The 19,080-nt window shown below is 42.6% G+C and overlaps 1 protein-coding gene across 1 annotated transcript in view; it reads left to right on the top strand.

Moving 5' to 3' along the window:
• Positions 1-19,080, top strand: part of dnajb14 (DnaJ heat shock protein family (Hsp40) member B14) — a 138,016-nt gene that overhangs the window by 94,621 nt on the left and 24,315 nt on the right. Inside the window, exons 3-4 of the mRNA XM_056240396.1 lie at positions 7,013-7,158; positions 7,257-7,433. Of these exons, the coding sequence (XP_056096371.1) occupies positions 7,013-7,158; positions 7,257-7,433 (323 nt within the window). The remainder of the gene's footprint in view (positions 1-7,012; positions 7,159-7,256; positions 7,434-19,080) is intronic.

Here is a 19,080-nt window from a genome sequence, read left to right as displayed (position 1 = left end):
TCGTCTTCACCGGCAACTCCTGCGGCGCAGCTGGAGCCAAGCTGTATCGACTCTGTCTTTCCCTTGGATTCTTCAGCTTCGCGGAGAGGGGGGGCCTGCTGCATGGGCAACAGCTGGCCCTCCATATAACCCTGCCCAGGCTCTGTAGCTCCACTGGAGAGGACACTCCAGCGCCATCGCAAGATGTCGACTCAACACGGGAGGGGGCAGTTACCGGTTATAAGCTCGTCCGATTGGCGAAGGAAGCGAGCGCCAGGGGTCCCCTTCGACGGTGGGAGAGGTCATCGCACCTCATTGGACAGCTACCGCCCGCCTCAAGCTGGGCAGCCCCCAGCCAGTAAGGTGCCGTCCCGCCATGGCTCACCTGCCCCACTGGGTGCGTGGGGATTAGAGAGGCATCTCTCGAAAAGTGGGCCACTAAACACTCGCACCAGGCAAGTCAAAGGAAGAACCAAGAAAGAAGCCTCCAGCTCTTCGTTTCGCTAGCTGGAACGTCAGGACCATGTGTCCAGGACTAACCGCAGACCTTCTGCAGATCGACGACGCAAGGAAGACGGCCGTCATTGACAGGGAACTGTCACGACTGAACGTCGACATTGCCGCCCTACAGGAGACCCGGCTGGCTGACAACGGCACCATCAGGGAAACAAACTACACTTTCTACTGGCAGGGGAAGTCCCCAGACCAACCCAGGCAACATGGTGTTGGCTTCGCTGTGAAGAACACACTTGTCAGTTTCACCGAGCTCCCCACAGCAGGCACAGAGAGGATACTCACCTTCCGGCTGTCAACGTCTTCTGGCCCAGTCAACATTCTCAGCGTGTACGCCCCAACCCTCTGCTCCACCGTCGAGGAAAAAGATGAGTTCTACCAGGCCCTAGATGAAGCGATATCCAGGTGGCCCAGCACTGAAGGCCTTTACCTCTTAGGAGACTTCAATGCAAGAGTAGGAGCTGACCACAAGGCTTGGCCCACCTGCCTCGGAAGCTTTGGGAGGGGGAAGATAAACGAGAATGGCCAGAGACTGCTCGAGCTCTTGTGCCACCACGGCCTGTGCGTGACCAACACCTTCTTCAAGTGTAAAGAGATCCACCAGGTGTCATGGAGGCACCCCCGATCCCGCCACTGGCACCAGCTTGACCTAGTCATCACCAGAAGAGCGGACATTGGTTGCGTCCTCCTCACCCGCAGTTACCAAAGTGCAGACTGCGATACGGACCACGCCCTCGTAGCAAGCAAGGTGCGCACTACACCCAAAAGGTTGCACCATTCCAAGAAGAAGGGTCGCCCACGCATAAATGCCTGCTGCGCCAGCAATCCTGAGAAAAACCAGCAGTTCATCAGCAGGCTGGAACACGCCCTCAGCGAGGGAGTGTCAGCAGATGACACCATCGACTCCAAGTGGCCCCGCCTCCGCGACGCGGTTTACAACGCCGCCATCACCGCCTACGGGAAGAAGGAGCGGAAAAATGCCGACTGGTACGAGGCCCACTGGGAAGAAATGGAGCCCGTGACTGAGGCAAAGAGGAAAGCCCTTCTGGCCTACAAGGCCAATCCAAGCCCTAGTACCCTACAATCCCTCCGGACTGCCAGGAACAAAGCCCAGCAGACCGCCCGCCACTGCTCCTACACCTACTGGCTAAACCTCTGCAGCAGCATACAGAGAGCTGCCGAGACAGGAAACGCAAGAGGGATGTACGAGGGCATCAAGAAGGCAACAGGCCCAACCCCCTCCAAGACCGCCCCCCTCAAGTCCAAGACGGGCGAGGTCATTACCGACCAGGAAAAGCAGATGAAGCGATGGACGGAGCACTACCTCGAGCTATACGCGACGCTGAACGTGGTGACTGACACGGCTCTCAACGCCATCCCAGACCTACCAGTCATGGAGGAGATAGATACCCCACCAACCATGGACGAGCTCAGCAAAGCCATCGACTGCCTTGCCTGCAGGAAGGCGCCAGGGAGCGATGGAATCCCTCCAGAGGTTCTAAAGAGCGGGAAACCAGCCCTGCTACAACCACTCCACGACCTCCTCTGTCTCTGCTGGGAACAGGGCTACATACCCCAGGACATGCGAGACGCTAACATTGTCACCTTGTACAAGAACAAGGGAGACCGTAGTGACTGCAACAACTACCGGGGCATCTCCCTCCTCAGCATTGTAGGCAAAGTGTTCGCCCGCGTCGCTCTGGCCCGCCTGCAGACCCTCGCCTCCCGCGTCTACCCCGAGTCCCAGTGCAGCTTCAGGGATGGCCGATCAACAGTAGACATGATCTTCTCACTACGCCAGCTGCAGGAGAAGTGTCAGGAGCAGCACATGCCACTCTACATCGCCTTCATCGATCTCACAAAGGCGTTTGATCTGGTCAGCAGAAGCGGACTCTTCAGGTTGCTGCAGAAGATTGGTTGCCCCCCACACCTGCTTGCAGTGGTCACGTCCTTCCACGAGAATATGCACAGCACAGTATGCTACAACGGCGCAACATCCGAAGCCTTCCCAGTCAGCAGCGGAGTGAAACAAGGCTGCGTCCTCGCGCCCACACTATTTGGTATCTTCTTCTCCATGCTCCTCCAATACGCCTTCAAAGACTGCAGCGAGGGTGTCTACATCCGCACCAGGTCGGACGGCAAGCTCTACAACATAGCCCGTCTCCGTGCCAAGACCAAAGTCACAGGGGTACTCATCCGTGAGATGCTCTTCGCTGATGACGCAGCCTTGACCTCACACACAGCAGACGGACTTCAGCAGCTTGTCAACCGCCTCTCACACGCCTGCAAGGAGTTTGGATTGACCATCAGCCTGAAGAAGACCAACGTCATGATGCAGGGAGCAGAGACCCCTCCAAACACCGCCATCGACGGGTACAGCCTGGACGTTGTTGAGAACTTCACGTACCTTGGGTCCACGATCTCCAGCTCGCTATCCATCGACTCTGAGATCAACAGCAGAATCGCCAAGGCAGCCGCAGTCATGGCCAAGTTGAATCAGCGAGTGTGGAACAACTCCAGCCTTACTGAGACGACCAGACTGCGCGTGTACCAAGCCTGCGTGCTCAGTACGCTCCTCTATGGCAGCGAGTCATGGACCACCTACGCAAAGCACGAGAAGAAACTCAACAGCTTCCACATGCGGTGCCTGCGTCGCATACTGCATATCAAGTGGCAGGACAAGATCCCCAATACCGAGGTGCTGGAACGAGCCAACATGAGCAGTATGCATGCAACGCTCAGCGAAAGACGGCTGCGGTGGCTTGGGCATGTCAGGAGGATGGACGCAGGCCGCATCCACAAAGACCTCCTCTACGGCGAGCTGGCTGAAGGCACCAGAACCACAGGGCGCCCCAAATTGCGCTTCAAAGACGTCTGCAAAAAGGACTTGAAGCAATGCGGCATTGCCCCCAGCGCATGGGAGAGCCTGGCTGATGATCGCTCCGCTTGGCGACAAGCAGTCCGGCAGGCAACAATCAAAGCAGAAGCGGCACGAAACGACACTGCCGTGGCAAAGAGAGCTAGGCGGAAGCAGCGGCAACAGCAGCCTGACCAGCCATCCCCCTTCTCCTGCGCCCAGTGCGGCAAGGACTGCCACTCTAGAATTGGTCTGCACAGCCATTCCCGGCGGTGCAGATAGACACACCGAGCTACGCCATCGTCTCCCGAGACGGACGGCTGCCGACGACAGATTTGACATCCATGATACGAATCTCCCGTTCTACCTCATCTTAAAGGCCCCGATATACTTTAAGCGAAATCAAAGAATGAACTGATTTGACGTTATTTCGAACAAAATCAGGCTTAAACGATGTTCGTTTGGAGTTCACCAGCATCAATACTCAGGTAGGCCGTGGCGTTTAAACAATGCTCAATTGGGGCCCAAAGTGTGCCAAGAAAATATCCCCCACACCATTACACAACCACTAGCAGCCTAAACCATGGCGTCAGAAGCAAAAAAAATGTGGGTGGGTCATCCTCCAGAATTTTTTTACTGGAGTAGATTAGGGGTGTTCCCGAAGCCAAATACCTTATCTAAAATCTCTATGCAATAATGAGTGAAGTGAATGAGTGAGAGTAAAAATTAGACTAGTGCAAATCCGTCTATGTGTGCATCTCTCAGAAATCAGAGCTTGGCAAGAGTAATATCAACTCAAATAGGCTACTACATCATATACATGTTCTATGATATGATATTGTATATTATTGTATGTATATTTAAAGGATTTAAGCCTTGCCCAATATGATAGGCTACTCGAATGAATGGAATAAGCACAGCACGATCACAAATCAAACAGCGCGTTAACTGCGCGTCTCCGTCTCTCAGCAACCAAACCAGCTCTAATAGCCTATAATCAACTAAGATTCATATACATTAATTACTACTTGATATGTCTATTTAAACATTTGTGACCCGTCACGGAAACCAGGGACACAAGTCGGCAGCACAACTTGCGAGCAAAATGAGAAAGAAGCGTTTTTTTCCAAAATTGGTGATTTCCGCTTTTTTGCAGAATCTGTTAGTTGAGATCATGAAGAAGCCTCTCCATGTTTGAGATAACAGTATTGGTATATTTAAAAGCGTACATTTTGAGGTTGAAATCGGCTTGTTTTTCGGAGATTCTAGCATGCAGTAGGGGCGTGTCATTGTCTGTGTGTATTTCCATACTGAATAGCCGCCGGCGCTTTTGCCCCCGCCCCCCAACAGCGTGGCTACTTATTATGCAGCACTCTGGCCGGCTCTGTCTGATATCAAAATTCAATGAAGATCGATGCCGCAAAGATTGTCGCAGACGAGCTGAACCGTGGCAGTTACACCGAAAATGTTTTCGCCGCACTTTGTGGGCTCGGGAAACTGAACCGGAGGTATGGGCGCGGCGCGCGCGCCCTCGGTGCTTGAATACGGCGGCTCGGCTCGCTGACAGCGGTGGCTAACTGTTTCGTATGTGACGTCCCGATTGCTTTGAATGGGGAACGTTTTGTGAACAGGGAACAGACTTAATGGACTGGCAACAATCTCCATAGAACATGAACTGGCACAGAGAATCGAAATAGAGGATGCAGTTAAGACCTTTGCTGCGATGAAGGCCTGCCGTGCGCGTTTCTGAAACGTAAGTTAAGCTTTATTTGCTCCTTAGTCGTTATGTAAGATGCTGAACCTGCTGATGATATAATGTGCTTGCGGACATTTCATTTGTGTGTGTATAAACGCACATAAGAAAGTGGTGTAAAGAGATTTGCAACAGTAATCTGAGGAGGAAATATGATTATTTGGAAAATTCCTGTCATGACTGCTTAAATAAAAATGCCAGCAGGCATTTACCTCCTGCATAAACTTTAATATTCTTGACATTTTGGGCACACGCACGTTGCGCACTATTTGCGTTATATGTAGGCCTATGGCTTATTGGTCTTTGTGTGTTGTTGCTGGTTTTGCGTTATATGTATATGGCATATTGGTCTTTGTGTGTTGTTGCTGGTAAACGTTGCAAATAGAGGGGCAGCACAATTGTTTTTCGCCTAGAGCGGCAGAAGTGCATTCGCCGGTCCTGGGGGTGAGTTTGCATTAAACATTAAAGTTTGTCGTTTTGTTTTAATTCTAAGAACAGGTACATGTTATCTCATGTTTAGTCTGTTTAGACCTTCCCATACCTACCTATTGCTATTAGCTAGCTCAGGAAAGAAAGAAAAAGCTGTAAAGCACAGGGGGAGCTTTACAGGGGGTATGGCTTATCTAAATGAGATGTAAATGAGCCCTATTGTCACTCCCAGCAGCAGAGAGAGGTGAGAACTGCACATCTTTCGAGGCGGTTTTCTCCACTTTTAGTTTTTTTGAGTGCCTAACTTCAAATGGCTACAACTTCTCCAAATATTATCAGATTTCCATGTGTTACACATCGTTGGAAAGCTTGGAGACCACACTTTCAGAATCTGTGAATAACTCAAAATGCTCCAGAACGACTTGTGTCCCTAGTTTCCGTAACTGGTCACATTTTAAACTTCGTATGATCTGTATTCTATCTGTTAGAAGCTCCGGTTCCCATAGGAACCTGAGACTCGTGCTTAAAGGGGAAATGAAGCAGTCAGTCAAGTTTACATAATTTACAAGATGGATTACCACTATAATCAAAAATAATTTAAGAAACGGTGTAAGCTGGTCAATCCAGCGAACAACTAACGTTAGGGACAGTCATTGTTAGCTAACAGCTGTAAGCATGAACTAGCTAATGATAACTTAGTGTTTAGCTAGTGAACTTTATTAGTACCAGACAAAAAGTCAGCACATGCGCATTGGCTCATCTAGCCTGAAAAGTAAGGGTTTGGTGGGACTCTGAATGAGCCAAGTGGAATGGATTTGAGCAGCAGCGTGGAAATCAACGTTGTAGCTAAAACGCGGAATGGAGTTTAATTTATTAGGGTATTCCTCAAGTGGAATGGATTTGACTGACGGCGCTCTGAAAAGTGAACAGACATATGTTGTTGGATGATTAGATATTTGTGTTAACGAGCAGTTAAACAGGTGTACCTAATAAAGTAAGTGGTGAGTGTTTTTGTTTGTGTATACATGTAGCTTGGCAAAGCAGCACTTTATAGCTTGTTGAAGCCACAGTTGTAATTAAAAAATAAGTTTTATATAAAATATATTTAACATTTTAGATTTAGGCTAACATTTAAAAACTGTTGCTGGTTACACTTTATTTTGATGGTCCCTTTTGAACATTCTGTTGACTATAAGTAACTTTGCAACTACATGTCAACTAACTCTCATTAGAGTATTAGTGGAATGTCTGCTTAATATCTGCTAACTCTTTATTGTGATAGTCCTTCAACAGACACTCTACTGACTATAAGTAACTTTGCAACTACATGTTAACTTATTCTAACCCTAACCCTACCAGTTTACGAATACTCTGAGAGTTAGTAGACATGTAGGTGCAATGTTACTTATAGACAACAGAATGTGTCAAAGCCAGGTACCATCAGAATAAAGTGAAACCCTGTTGCTTTTTGTTGTCTTTAGGATAAAGAAGTGTAAGAATTACTATGAGGTACTGGCTATCAGAAAAGATGCCAATGATGAGGAACTGAAAAAGGCCTACAGAAAACTGGCTTTGAAATTCCACCCTGACAAAAACCATGCACCAGGAGCAACCGAGGCCTTTAAAAGTAATGCTGTCCCTGAAACATCATATCCAATTTTGATCCAATACATTGTTACAAAATTGAAATATAAAACAAAAAATGCTGTTCTTGTTCTTCTCCAGAAATTGCAAATGCTTATGCAGTGCTCAGTAACCCAGAGAAGAAGAGGCAGTATGATGTTTGTGGAGGAGAGGAGCCTAGCAGCGCTCATGGAGGATTTGATTTCCACAGAGGCTTTGAGTCTGATATTACACCTGAAGATCTCTTTAACATGTTCTTTGGAGGCGGCTTCCCTTCACGTAAGCCATTTTTTATAGATCATGTAAAATCTGCAGATGTAGTATGTGCGTATTTTCTCCATGCAGATGGATTCATCTGCACAGTATTTACTTTATAAATTCTGGTTAGTATGAGGGACTGTATAGCATTAAGGTGTGGTGGGATATAGGAGTGGTGGCTGATATATTGCTACACACGGGAAACCTGTATAAGTTTGAAAACTGTTATACATTTGATTATTTTCTCTACCCCGCGTTTACACACGTGATGTTGCGGATGTTGTTACAAAAGTTTATTTTATGTGTTTTTAAAGGGTCATTAAACCCCCCTCTTTCAGCTCAAGTCCAGCCCACAATCTTTTTGAAAAATGCAACTTAACCCTCTGGGGTTGTTCGGCCCAAATTTTTTTTTAATTTACATTTACATTTAGTCATTTAGCAGACGCTTTTATCCAAAGCGACTTACATCTGAGGACTAACCAAACGAGTCATCGTGAAGAGACAATAACAACCCAAGAAGTGCTCAAAATACAAAGTTCAAACATTGCTCAGAGTAGCATAAACCAGACAAGTGAGGATTGAAGTTTTTTTTATTTTTTATTTTTTATTTTTTTTTATGTTAAGTGCTCACGGAAGAGATGAGTTTTCAGTTGTCTTTTAAATGCTGTCAGGGATTCTGCATTCCGAATGAGGGTGGGCAGATCGTTCCACCAGCATGGAACCGTGAATGAGAATGTTCTGGAGAGTGATTTTGTGGCTCTTTGTGAAGGTACCATGAGCCGTCGCTCATTGATTGATCGTAGGCTTCTGGTAGGGATGTAGACTCGTAGGAGCGAGTGAAAGTAGGAGGGAGCTGAGCCTGTGGTCAATCTGTAAGCAAGTGTCAATGCCTTGAACTTGATGCGAGCAGCAAGTGGTAGCCAGTGCAGAGAGATGAACAGAGGAGTGACGTGGGCCCTTTTGGGCTCGTTTAAGATAAGACGAGCAGCAGCATTCTGGATCATTTGTAGAGGTTTAGTTGCACAAGATGGAAGTCCAGCCAGAAGACCATTGCAGTAATCAAGCCTAGAGATAACCAGGGCCTGGACAAGAAGTTGTGTTGCATGCTAGGCTTGGGCGGTAATACGGTAATATCGTATACTGCGGGATCTAAAAATAGCAACGGTATCAGTTTCAATATCGTCATACCGTCATAAAAAAAATCCAATGCACTTATATAGGAGACAAGGATTAAATATTAAATATAATTTATTTAATGGCTAAAAATGCTTATGTGTGGTTGTCATCACGTGACAGTGTGGAGGAGAAAGAGTGGGGAAGATAGGGGGAAAGATGGCAAGTTGCGCACCTGGTCTCGAAGAAGAACACGACTTCTGCAGTTTGGCAGGGATGGGCATTTCAAGCAAAAATAATATTTGAAGATCACCTGGTATTATTTGATTATTATTCGAAAATCGCACCCCTCCACCATATGCACGCACACATGCATGTAGGCTACACAGCTATACAGCGGAGCGGTGTGACACTTAAATAGGCTATAAGTAAAAAATAAAAAAAAACTTACTCCTTTTCATATTTATGTTTAATAATATAACGTTTTTTTTGTTTTTTTTTCATCTATGTTGATTATATGAAAAGGAAACTGCATGAGATGAATAAGATAGGATCATAAGATGCCCAATATCGGAAAACATTAGGAATGGGTCAGACATGATTATGACCACTTATTACGTTTTGTTTTGTAGAAAGCCTTTCTTTAAAGTGAATTTCGTTTTGTATAAATTGTATCTTCATTTTAATCAATGTTTCATCAACGAATTGCCTGGATTAATAAATAAGAAGCATATATATTAGACAATATAAGCCGGACACGGAGGCACCAGCGCGTGAACTGGAGCGCGTCTCCTAAAAAAAACGAAACTCAGCGTATAAGATACATGCCTTAAATATCTGAGAAGTGTATATATATAGTAAGCTTGAAATGTCTACTTTTAAACAAAACAATTAAAAACTAAAAGAAATGGGCTGCTCTCTGTAGGCTAATTCATATGAAGTGTGCATTTCTCTCTATGCGCATTCACTACTGCGAAGATGCGAGTCTGCATCGTAAACTTTATCTGTGCAGCCACTGACATAGAACGTTTTTCATTAATAAACAATTCAAATGTTTCATGCATAATAATTACTTTTGCCGGTTCTTTGTGGCAAGCTTTATGCGTGCTTTGAGATGCAGAATAGGCAATATATTACGAAAACGCTCATTATGGTTTAGCTTTCTCTCCTATATATATTTAAGTAATTTAATCAATATAAATATGTGATTAGACTAATGGCTTAAATCAACTACTACTAGTCACCTAGAAAAAAAAAAACTTTAGTCGTGCACGGGCAGCCCTACTTCACATGTTTTCTAACCAGCATGTCACTGCGGGCATTCTGAGCGCGCGACGCTGAGTGGACTGAGCACGCGGCGCGTGATCTTCAGAAATGCGCTCTCTGCTCTGGAGGAAATGTTACCACTCCGCTCACATTCTCTGGTGTGAGACAATGTGCATCTTCTCCTGTTGTCTGAGAGTTGATTGACAGCTTTTAGATGCATTATTGGCATCGCCACCCTCTGTTTGAACGTGTCACCACCGCATCAGAACGGACAACATGGGGATTTTTTTTAGACAATAATCCCACAACCTATTCCATATTCTATAATAAAATCAAATAATTGAATATTCGAAAATTGTGACTCATCCCTGCACAAACCAACAGTTTGGTGATGCCGTCTGAGCCTTATGTCATAATTTTTAATTAGTCACGCGGTAATACCGTATACCGCGGTAAAATAGGGAGGAGGTTTGACGGTATCAAAATTTGGATACCGCCCAAGCCTATTGCATGCTCAGTTAGGAAAGGCCTGATCTTCCTGATGTTGTGCATTGCAAACCTGCATGATCGAGCTGTCTTTGTAATGTGGTCTGTGAAGGATAGTGAAGTCGTGCTGTGGAGACAGATTAGCAGGGAGGACGAGAAGCTCAGTTTTTGTCAGGTTGAGCTGCAGGTGATGTTCCTTCATCCATGCTGAGATGTCAGCCAGACAGCTTGAGATTCGAGCAGCTACTGTGGGATCATCTGGTTGAAATGAGAGGTAGAGCTGAGTGTCATCAGCATAGCAATGGTAAGAGAAACCATGTGCCTGTATGATGGGTCCCAGTGATGTGGTGTAAATGGAGAAGAGGAGTGGTCCAAGAACTGAGCCCTGAGGAACCCCTGTGGTCAGTTGATGTGCTTTGGATACCTCGCCTCCCCATGCGACCCTGAAGGACCTACCTGTGAGATAGGACTCAAACCAGTGGAGGGCAGTTCCAGTGATGCCCAGTGATGAGAGAGTGGACATAAGGATCTGATGATTCACAGTGTCGAAGGCAGCAGACAGGTCCAGGAGAATGAGAACTGATGATTTGGAAGCAGCTTTTGTGATCCGCAGGGCTTCTGTGACCGATAGTAATGCGGTCTCGGTTGAATGCCCTTTCTTGAAGCCAGATTGGTTGACATCCAGCTGGTTGTTCAGAGACAGGAAAGATGATACTTGGTTGAAAGCAACTCGTTCAAGTGTTTTCGCAATGAATGGTAGGAGAGAGATAGGTCTGTAATTCTCTAAGAGTGATGTGTTTAATGTTGGTTTTTTAAGCAGTGGAGTTACCCGAGCCTGCTTAAATGCTGTAGGAAAAGTGCCAGTGTGTAGGGATGAGTTGATAATGTGTGTGAGAGTAGGTAGAAGTGTGGGAGAGATGGCTTGTAGAAGGTGTGAGGGGATGGGGTCTAGAGGGCAGGTGGTAGGATGACTGGAGAGGAGAAGTTTAGATACTTCTTCCTCGGTTAGTGGAGAGAAGGAGGAGGGAAGGTTATTGGCTGTGGGAGTGGTTGGTCTAGGTTCCTGTGTGTGTGGATTAGAGAACTGACTGCTGATAGTTGTTGTTTTGTTAGTGAAGAAGTTAGCAAAGTCATCAGCAGTTAGTGAGGAGGTGGGTGGTGGTGGAGGTGGACAGAGGAGAGAGTTGAATGTCTTGAAAAGTGTTCGTGTGTTAGGGGCGGTGTTGATCTTGTTGTGGAGGTATGAAGATTTTGCAGCGTGAACATCAACAGAAAAAGCAGAGAGCAGAGATTGATACATACTCAGGTCAGATGTATCATTCGATTTGCGCCATTTTCTCTCCGCTGCTCTGAGTTTGGTCCGGTGTTCACGAAGAACCTCAGATAACCAAGGGTTTGAGGGAGTGGCGCGCGCTGGCCTGGAGGAGAGAGGGCAGATAGTGTCTAAAGAAGAAGTTAAAGTGGAGCATAAAGTATCCGTTGCGGTATTCACATCCAGAGATGAAAAATCATAGCTTTATCGGAATGGTCCGAAATTTGGTGACTTTGTTGGTACTTGGTATATGAACACCCAAACAAATTGGGGACAGGATTTGAATAGTCTAAGTGGTTGTAAAAAAAATAGTCACACTCAGGACCTTCGGGTCCAAATGGACCCGCATAGGAAATGAATGGGAAATTGGCAAAAATGTGAAAATACAGAGTTTTTTTGTGCGTACAATCTACAAATCAGCCACGATCCAGAAAAAAAGCACACAACAGTGAAGGGGTGAATCTATAAAACATCAAGAGTGCAAAACAGACACGTCCACACACACACACACTAACACACTTTTATACACATACACACTAATAAATTCAGATTACATATGGGTTTTGAATTTTTAAAATGCTCAGTTTGTCCACCAGATGGCATCCATCTCATTTCAAAAATTGCTTTCATGAGGCCTAGGCTTGACTCTAAAATGAAATACAGCTTTAAAAAAAATTAAAAATTCTATTATATTCAATGGGGAAAAAATGGGTCATAATTATTGCATTAATATTAATTATAAATCATTTTTATTTTTGAAATTATCTCAAAACACCAAAAAAGAAAAGGAAAAATATTATAAAAAACAAGTAAAAAAAAAAAATTATGATTTTTTTTTTTTAAATATGAATCCTGCCCTTTGGGTCCATTTGGACCCGAACACCCCAAGTGTGACTGTTAAACGAACAACCCCAGAGGGTTAAATGGGCGTGGATGGCTGTGAAAAGAAGGGAGGGGAGTGGTAGCTGGGCACTGGTATTTTTACTTTTTTATTTAGGTGCACCAGCACAAAATTTAGGTGCACTCAAATTTTTCCTCGTCTCGCGTCGCCTTTAACGCCACAATTTCAAGGTCACCTTTTTATCACGCTCCCAGTGGGCATTTAGAGAACATTAGAGGGCATCATCCATACATCCATTCCACCAGACAGGGGATTCCATTCCACCAGACAGAAAAATGGCGCGCATACACGGTTGGTGGGGCTCCGTGTTTGCTGCATTTCTTTTTGGATTAACTCATCTCTTTTTAAGACTTATATATTTTAAATATTGGTCGATCAAGTTTTTAACACCGACACAATCACCGCCGATAATAAACAAAAAACAAATCAAGCGTGCACGTCTTAAACAGAAACAACTTGAGTGCCAGAGACAGCACACAAACAAACAATGCTATTTGAGCCTTTACTTGAGTTTATACTTGCTGTTCATCTGCACTATAGCGGTATTCTCTACATTTTTTGCCTCTATGACTGGATCCTTAAAACCCAGAACCCAACCAAAGTCTGGAAGAAATGACAAAACACTAAGCTTTTTCTCCCAGAAAATACATCTGAATAACTTTGGATACGGACAATTCATTATTTATCGCTCCTTTTTAATCCTTGACTCAAAGCTCACTTGTCGTATAACACCAGGCCACTTCAACCGCATTAAAGTAAATCAATCTTGTGCGGTATCATACCTTTTCCTTCTGGTTCTGCTGGCGGGAGATGTGCAGCTCAATCCAGGCCCAGGCCTTGTAGGTGCATCTGCAAGTGCACCTGTTGACGGCGCGGCGGACCTTCTTCCCCTCCAGCGTGTGGAGTTTCGTGCGTTTCATGACGCTTGTTCGACCGACTCCACGCTGCCTGGACTGCCCGCGGATCTTTGGTCCTTATCCACCGGCGAGAGCGGGGCCTGGTGCGGGGATCTGAGCACACAGCGCCGTGACGTCGGAGGGACGTGGAAGCAGGCGGAGAGGCTGACTGGTGCCGTTGAAGGGTTGACTGGGACCGGGATGACAGACAACAACAAGCTGGCCTACGCGAGTGCCCCGAACTGCTCAGCCAACAGTGCTGACCGGCGAAGGAGAATCGTCACCGACAAAGTAAGATCACTCCAAAAACAAGCATTGACTAAACAGAGACAAACTCTACTCTTTCAGACTGTTAATCATGCCAGAGTGGTCTGGGATCCCACTACAAAGCCTAAAGGTATTTTAGGAGGTCATTTAAATATAAGAAGCTTACTTCCCAAGCAAGACGAGATCAGAATACTGTTGTCTGAGTCTAACATCGATTTTCTATGTATTAGTGAAACCTGGTTGCATGATAAAATTCCAACTTGTTTAATTGATGTTCCGGGGTATACATGCTATAGAAGGGACCGATCTGTGGGAAGGGGTGGGGGTGTACTGATATATATTAAGGACATATTTAATGCAAAGCAAATGTATCCAACTGTTGATATGTCAACTGAATGTTTATGCATTAATGTGGTATTATCGCAAAGTATGCAACTTTATATTTTAGTGGTATATAATCCTCCCTCTGCATGCACCACAAAGCTCTGTGATAATTTGGATGTTATGTTCAAAAATTTTAATCACAAGAACGAGGTACTTGTTTTTGGTGATTTTAATATAAATTGGATAGATAAATTATGCAGGAAAAAACTGAAAATTCTTGCATCTAAACATGATCTTATTCAAATGATCGAAACCCCAACGCGTATTACCAAGAAGACTCAAACATTGATAGATTTAGTTTTTGTTAATAAACCTGATAGAATCATAAAAACATATAATTTAGTTACTGGTCTATCTGATCATAATATGATTTTAACTGCAAGAAAACTGACAAAGAAAAGAATGACTAGATTTTTAAATCCAAATAGGAACTTATTTAAATTTGAAATCCCTCGTAAAAAGCAGATTGAATTTGAAAATGAGTTAAAGAGGGTTAACTGGGATGAGCTTCAACAATATGATCAAACAAATGACTACTGTGATAAATTTATGTCCACTATTGAGAGCATTGTCAATAAATACACTAAAAAGCAAAAGAAATCCCAGAGAAAATTTCAGCTACCATGGATGAACGAGAACATTCGAAAAACGATGAAAAGAAGAGATTTGGCCTTGAAAACTTTTATTAAGACCCGAAGGGATATTGATTTTAAAATATTTAAAGGTTTGCGTAACCAGGTTGTAAAAGAACTTAGATTGTCTAAATCAAATTACTATATTCAAGCCCTAAAAGAGGTTAAAGGGAACGGCAAATTAATGTGGAAAAAATTAAATAGCCTATTAAATCCAAAAGGTAACTTCACCCAAACAAAATACGAACTTAAAAAGGGTGAAAACACTATTACAGATAGCACACTAGTTGCTAATGAATTTAATACCTTTTTTATACAATCCGTTGACAACTTAGCATCAACCTTTCCATGCTGCAATGATATAGGCTTAACAACAATAGACTTGCCTGAAGATCAAGCTAACTCATTCCAGCTTAAGAAGGTCGATCAGACAGCTGTTTTGAAAGCTATACAGGACCTAAACACCTCCTCTTCGAAAGATATTTTTAATTTAGATACAGTTTTTCTTAAAAAATATAGCAGCATTTTGGTCCAACCACTCACAAATATGGTTAATATTTCAATTAAATCCGGACAATTTCCAGATGGGTGGAAAAACGCCCTGGTAAGACCGATTTTTAAATCAGGAGATGATACAATGTCTTGTAATTATAGACCTATTAGTCTTCTTCCAGCTTTGTCTAAAGTTTTAGAAAAGATTGTTTCAGAACAACTCATTCACTATCTTGAGATAAATCAATATCTGAGTCCTCTACAATTTGGATTCCGGAAGAATCATTCCACAGAGTCCGCAATCTGTCTATTAACTGAAAATATTAAACAATCTCTTGACAAGGGAAATGTAGCTGGTGCTGTGTTCCTGGATTTGAAAAAGGCATTCGACACAGTAAATCACAATATATTAATCACAAAATTAAGCAAGTTTAATTTATCCAAACAATCATTATCCTGGTTTGAATCATATTTAAAGGGCCGTGAACAGTGTGTTGTGATTAACGGTGTAAGATCTACTTTTCTTAAAATTAAAACAGGTATTCCTCAGGGCACGGTTTTGGGACCCATACTCTTTAGTTTATATATTAACGATTTGCCGGATGTAGTATGTCCAGATACACGTCTTCTGATGTATGCAGATGACGCAGTTGTGTATGCTTCTGCTGATACCTGTGTTTCTGTGGCTGACAAACTTAATACTAACTTGGAAAGAATATCATTTTGGCTAACATCATCTCATTTAACTTTAAATATTAAAAAAACAAACTCTATCTGTTTTTCTATTCGAAAACTACCTCCAGCACAACTTTTGAACATAAAAATTAAGGGTGAACTAATCGAGCAAGTACCTGAAGTGAAGTATCTTGGAATAAATATAGATTATCAGCTGAATTTCAAAAGTCACATTAAGAAAATCTATAAAACCATTAGGGCCAATTTGAGCTGCTTTAAGCTGATCAGAAATTGTCTTACTCTTGATTGCGCTTTTACCTTTTTTAATTCTATGATTCTTTCACATATATCTTACGGTATAACCGCATGGTCTCAAGCTCATCAATCATCAGTCGAAACTATAGAGTGTCTTTACAACAGAGCCTTGAAAGTTTTGGATAAGAAGAGAATAAGGTACCATCACTGTCAAATTCAAACAAAATACAAGATTTTAAATTTTGTTAACTTTATTTCTCTGCATCTGGTTAAGCTGATTTTCAAATGTTTGAATGATGTTGCTCCACTACCGCTTTGCAAAATAATAATAAGACGACAAAGCACTAGACCGACCAGATCCGCTTTTAAAGTCACTTGTAATATCCCTTTTTGTAGAACATCATTTGCTCAGGCTTCTGTTTCAGTGAAAGGGGCAAAATTGTGGAATTCTCTGCCAGATCATCTGAAATGCATCCCGACATTAGATATCTTTAAAAAACAAACCAAATTGTGGTTAATTCAGGAACAGTGTTGTTCACATATTTAGTCCTTGTTGACTCTGCTCCTTTTGTATTATTTATATATATATATATTTTTTTTTTTTTTTTTTTTTTTTTTTTTTTTTTTTTTGTACTACTATTCTTATCCTGGTATTGCATTTATCAAAAAGCCCATATCTTATCGCATTGTTTACATATTGTATTGCATGTATTACATTTTACCAAAAAGCCCTTCTAGGGACAAATGTTGTAAATTAGCTTTGGCTAAAAACATTGATACATGCATCAGATCACTGTTAAAGTGTACCTATGTTATTTGTATCTGTCCCTATCTAAATAAAAGCTTAATAATCCACCCTCCCACCTCTGCTTTTCCAGGGCCGAAAATATGTCTTTAATCTCTTATCGCGTTGAAAGTGCAGTAAGTGCAGTATCAGCAGAAACACTGTTTGTTTGGGTTGATTTCAAATATCAACAAACACCCTCCCTTCATTGCTCCGCCCCCAAAATGCACAAACACGCAATTCAAGAGTGAACCTCAATGCAACCTCAACATCCTATTTCAGGCAGCACCCAGCCTTGAAGAGTGTTCCGTATGATCGGACTATCGTATAGAACTTTTAACTTTTTAGGATTGCTAATAAACAAAAGATTCTGAAGAGGGCAGAGAGATTGCGAGGCTTCAAGATCAAGCCAAAAGGAACCTGGATCATTCTTCAACCATTCCGCCACAAAACGAAACTGACACGCCAGTTGAGACCATCTTATATTGGGAATCACCCTTATGACTAGGGAGCCGTAATTTGTTCATTTTCAATTTTGGTTTCCTTTTATTCCATATAAAATAAGAAAGGCAGGGTAGGCAGGTTTTTTCTAAAACACTTTTTCCCAAATTTGTTTAAACCCTCTTTATATACCAATACATATTTATATGTATATGTCCTCCAGCTCCTATTGAGTTTGATTCGGTAACGAGCTAGTCAACCGAGTGTGCACATGTGGGCAGCTCCTGTAGCAGCAGGGTTGGTAGCAATGGTAGCGAGGGAGAGTGACAGTCGCCCAGCCAATCATTTCATTCGTTCCGAATGGAATAAGTAGCTATGTTTATTGCAGCCCTGAGAGGACTACAGCAGGACTCCAGTCCACTTTGCCTTGGTTGCACTGGTGCGCCTAACTTTTTTATTTAGGTGCACCAGCACAAAATTTAGGTGCACTCAAATTTTTCCTCGTCTCGCGTCGCCTTTAACGCCACAATTTCAAGGTCACCTTTTTATCACGCTCCATATATTCATATATATTATGTAAATGCTTTTAAACAAGAATAAGGTGTCGTTTTTTTATTATTATTTGAAGCACAATTATACTGTATATAAAAATATAAATCTTTTAAAAAAAAAATAATAATTTAAAGTGCTGTTTTTACATTGTTCAAGTTAGGGCAGGGTATTGACACAAATTTCACAATTCGATTCAATATTGATTATTTTGGATATCAGGTACAATACATGGCAAATTTTCTCAAGGAAAACAAATCTCAACTAATGCTGTAAACTGGGAGTCAGCCCACTATGTTTCATTAGCCTACTATAATATTGAAGGTAAAAATTACCTGATTTGTACACAAACACTTAAATTACACTTTTATTTATTTTTATAATAATAAAGTTATATGAAATATAAACATTTAAATGGTGGCTGCATAAAAACTTGCCAGATTTTTTCAAACAACATGCATTAAATATTGAAAAACATTAAAAATTATAATGAATATGTAATATGGTGCATATATTTGGCAAAATGGTCCTCTAGAGTTAATTTTTCTAGCTAGCTAACGAGTTTATGGTCACTGGATATGTTTTTTCTGAGGTAAATGTGACGTTACATTTCATTGTTTACAAGCGTTTTACTGACGTCTTTCCACGGTTGAAACACTGATTGAGCGATTCCATGTGAAAGATACGGATTTCGATAAGTTGTACTCTATCTTTTAACACACTTTCAGATGCTCGTTCATGTTTATTTCGCGCTGTAACTGGTATTATTAAAGGACAACTCCGGCGCAGATGAAACACGGGTGTAATAACACATTGGTACAGACTAAATCGTTCCCTGAGATTTGTTTTCATGATAATCGAATATAAAGAGTTTTATCTCTAAAAACAGTTTAGCTTATAACGCTAGTATATTGGGCATCGAGTAAGCAAAAAGAGATTGCTAGTTAATACCATTAACAAGGCTCAAATTAGCCCCACACTAACACGGCAGCATAATGAGTGTCCTTACATGCAAACCGAAGCATTGAGAACTTTGTAAGTGTATAGACAGTTTAATAAGAAGATACTTTACACAGACAGTACAGTTAGCGCATACAGACAGCAGCCATCTTGGAAAACAGTCTCGATCAATAGAACCATGAAGGTGAGCGAACAGTACGTGTAGATATTGAAGATAAGATAAATTATATTTATTTTTTTATTTTCTCTGTTGCG

This window comes from Rhinichthys klamathensis, unplaced genomic scaffold (assembly GCF_029890125.1).
Source record: "Rhinichthys klamathensis goyatoka isolate OS25496 unplaced genomic scaffold, OSU_Roscu_1.1 h1tg000595l_1, whole genome shotgun sequence".
NCBI lineage: Eukaryota > Metazoa > Chordata > Actinopteri > Cypriniformes > Leuciscidae > Rhinichthys > Rhinichthys klamathensis.
This window is presented reverse-complemented; position numbering and strand designations above follow the sequence as displayed.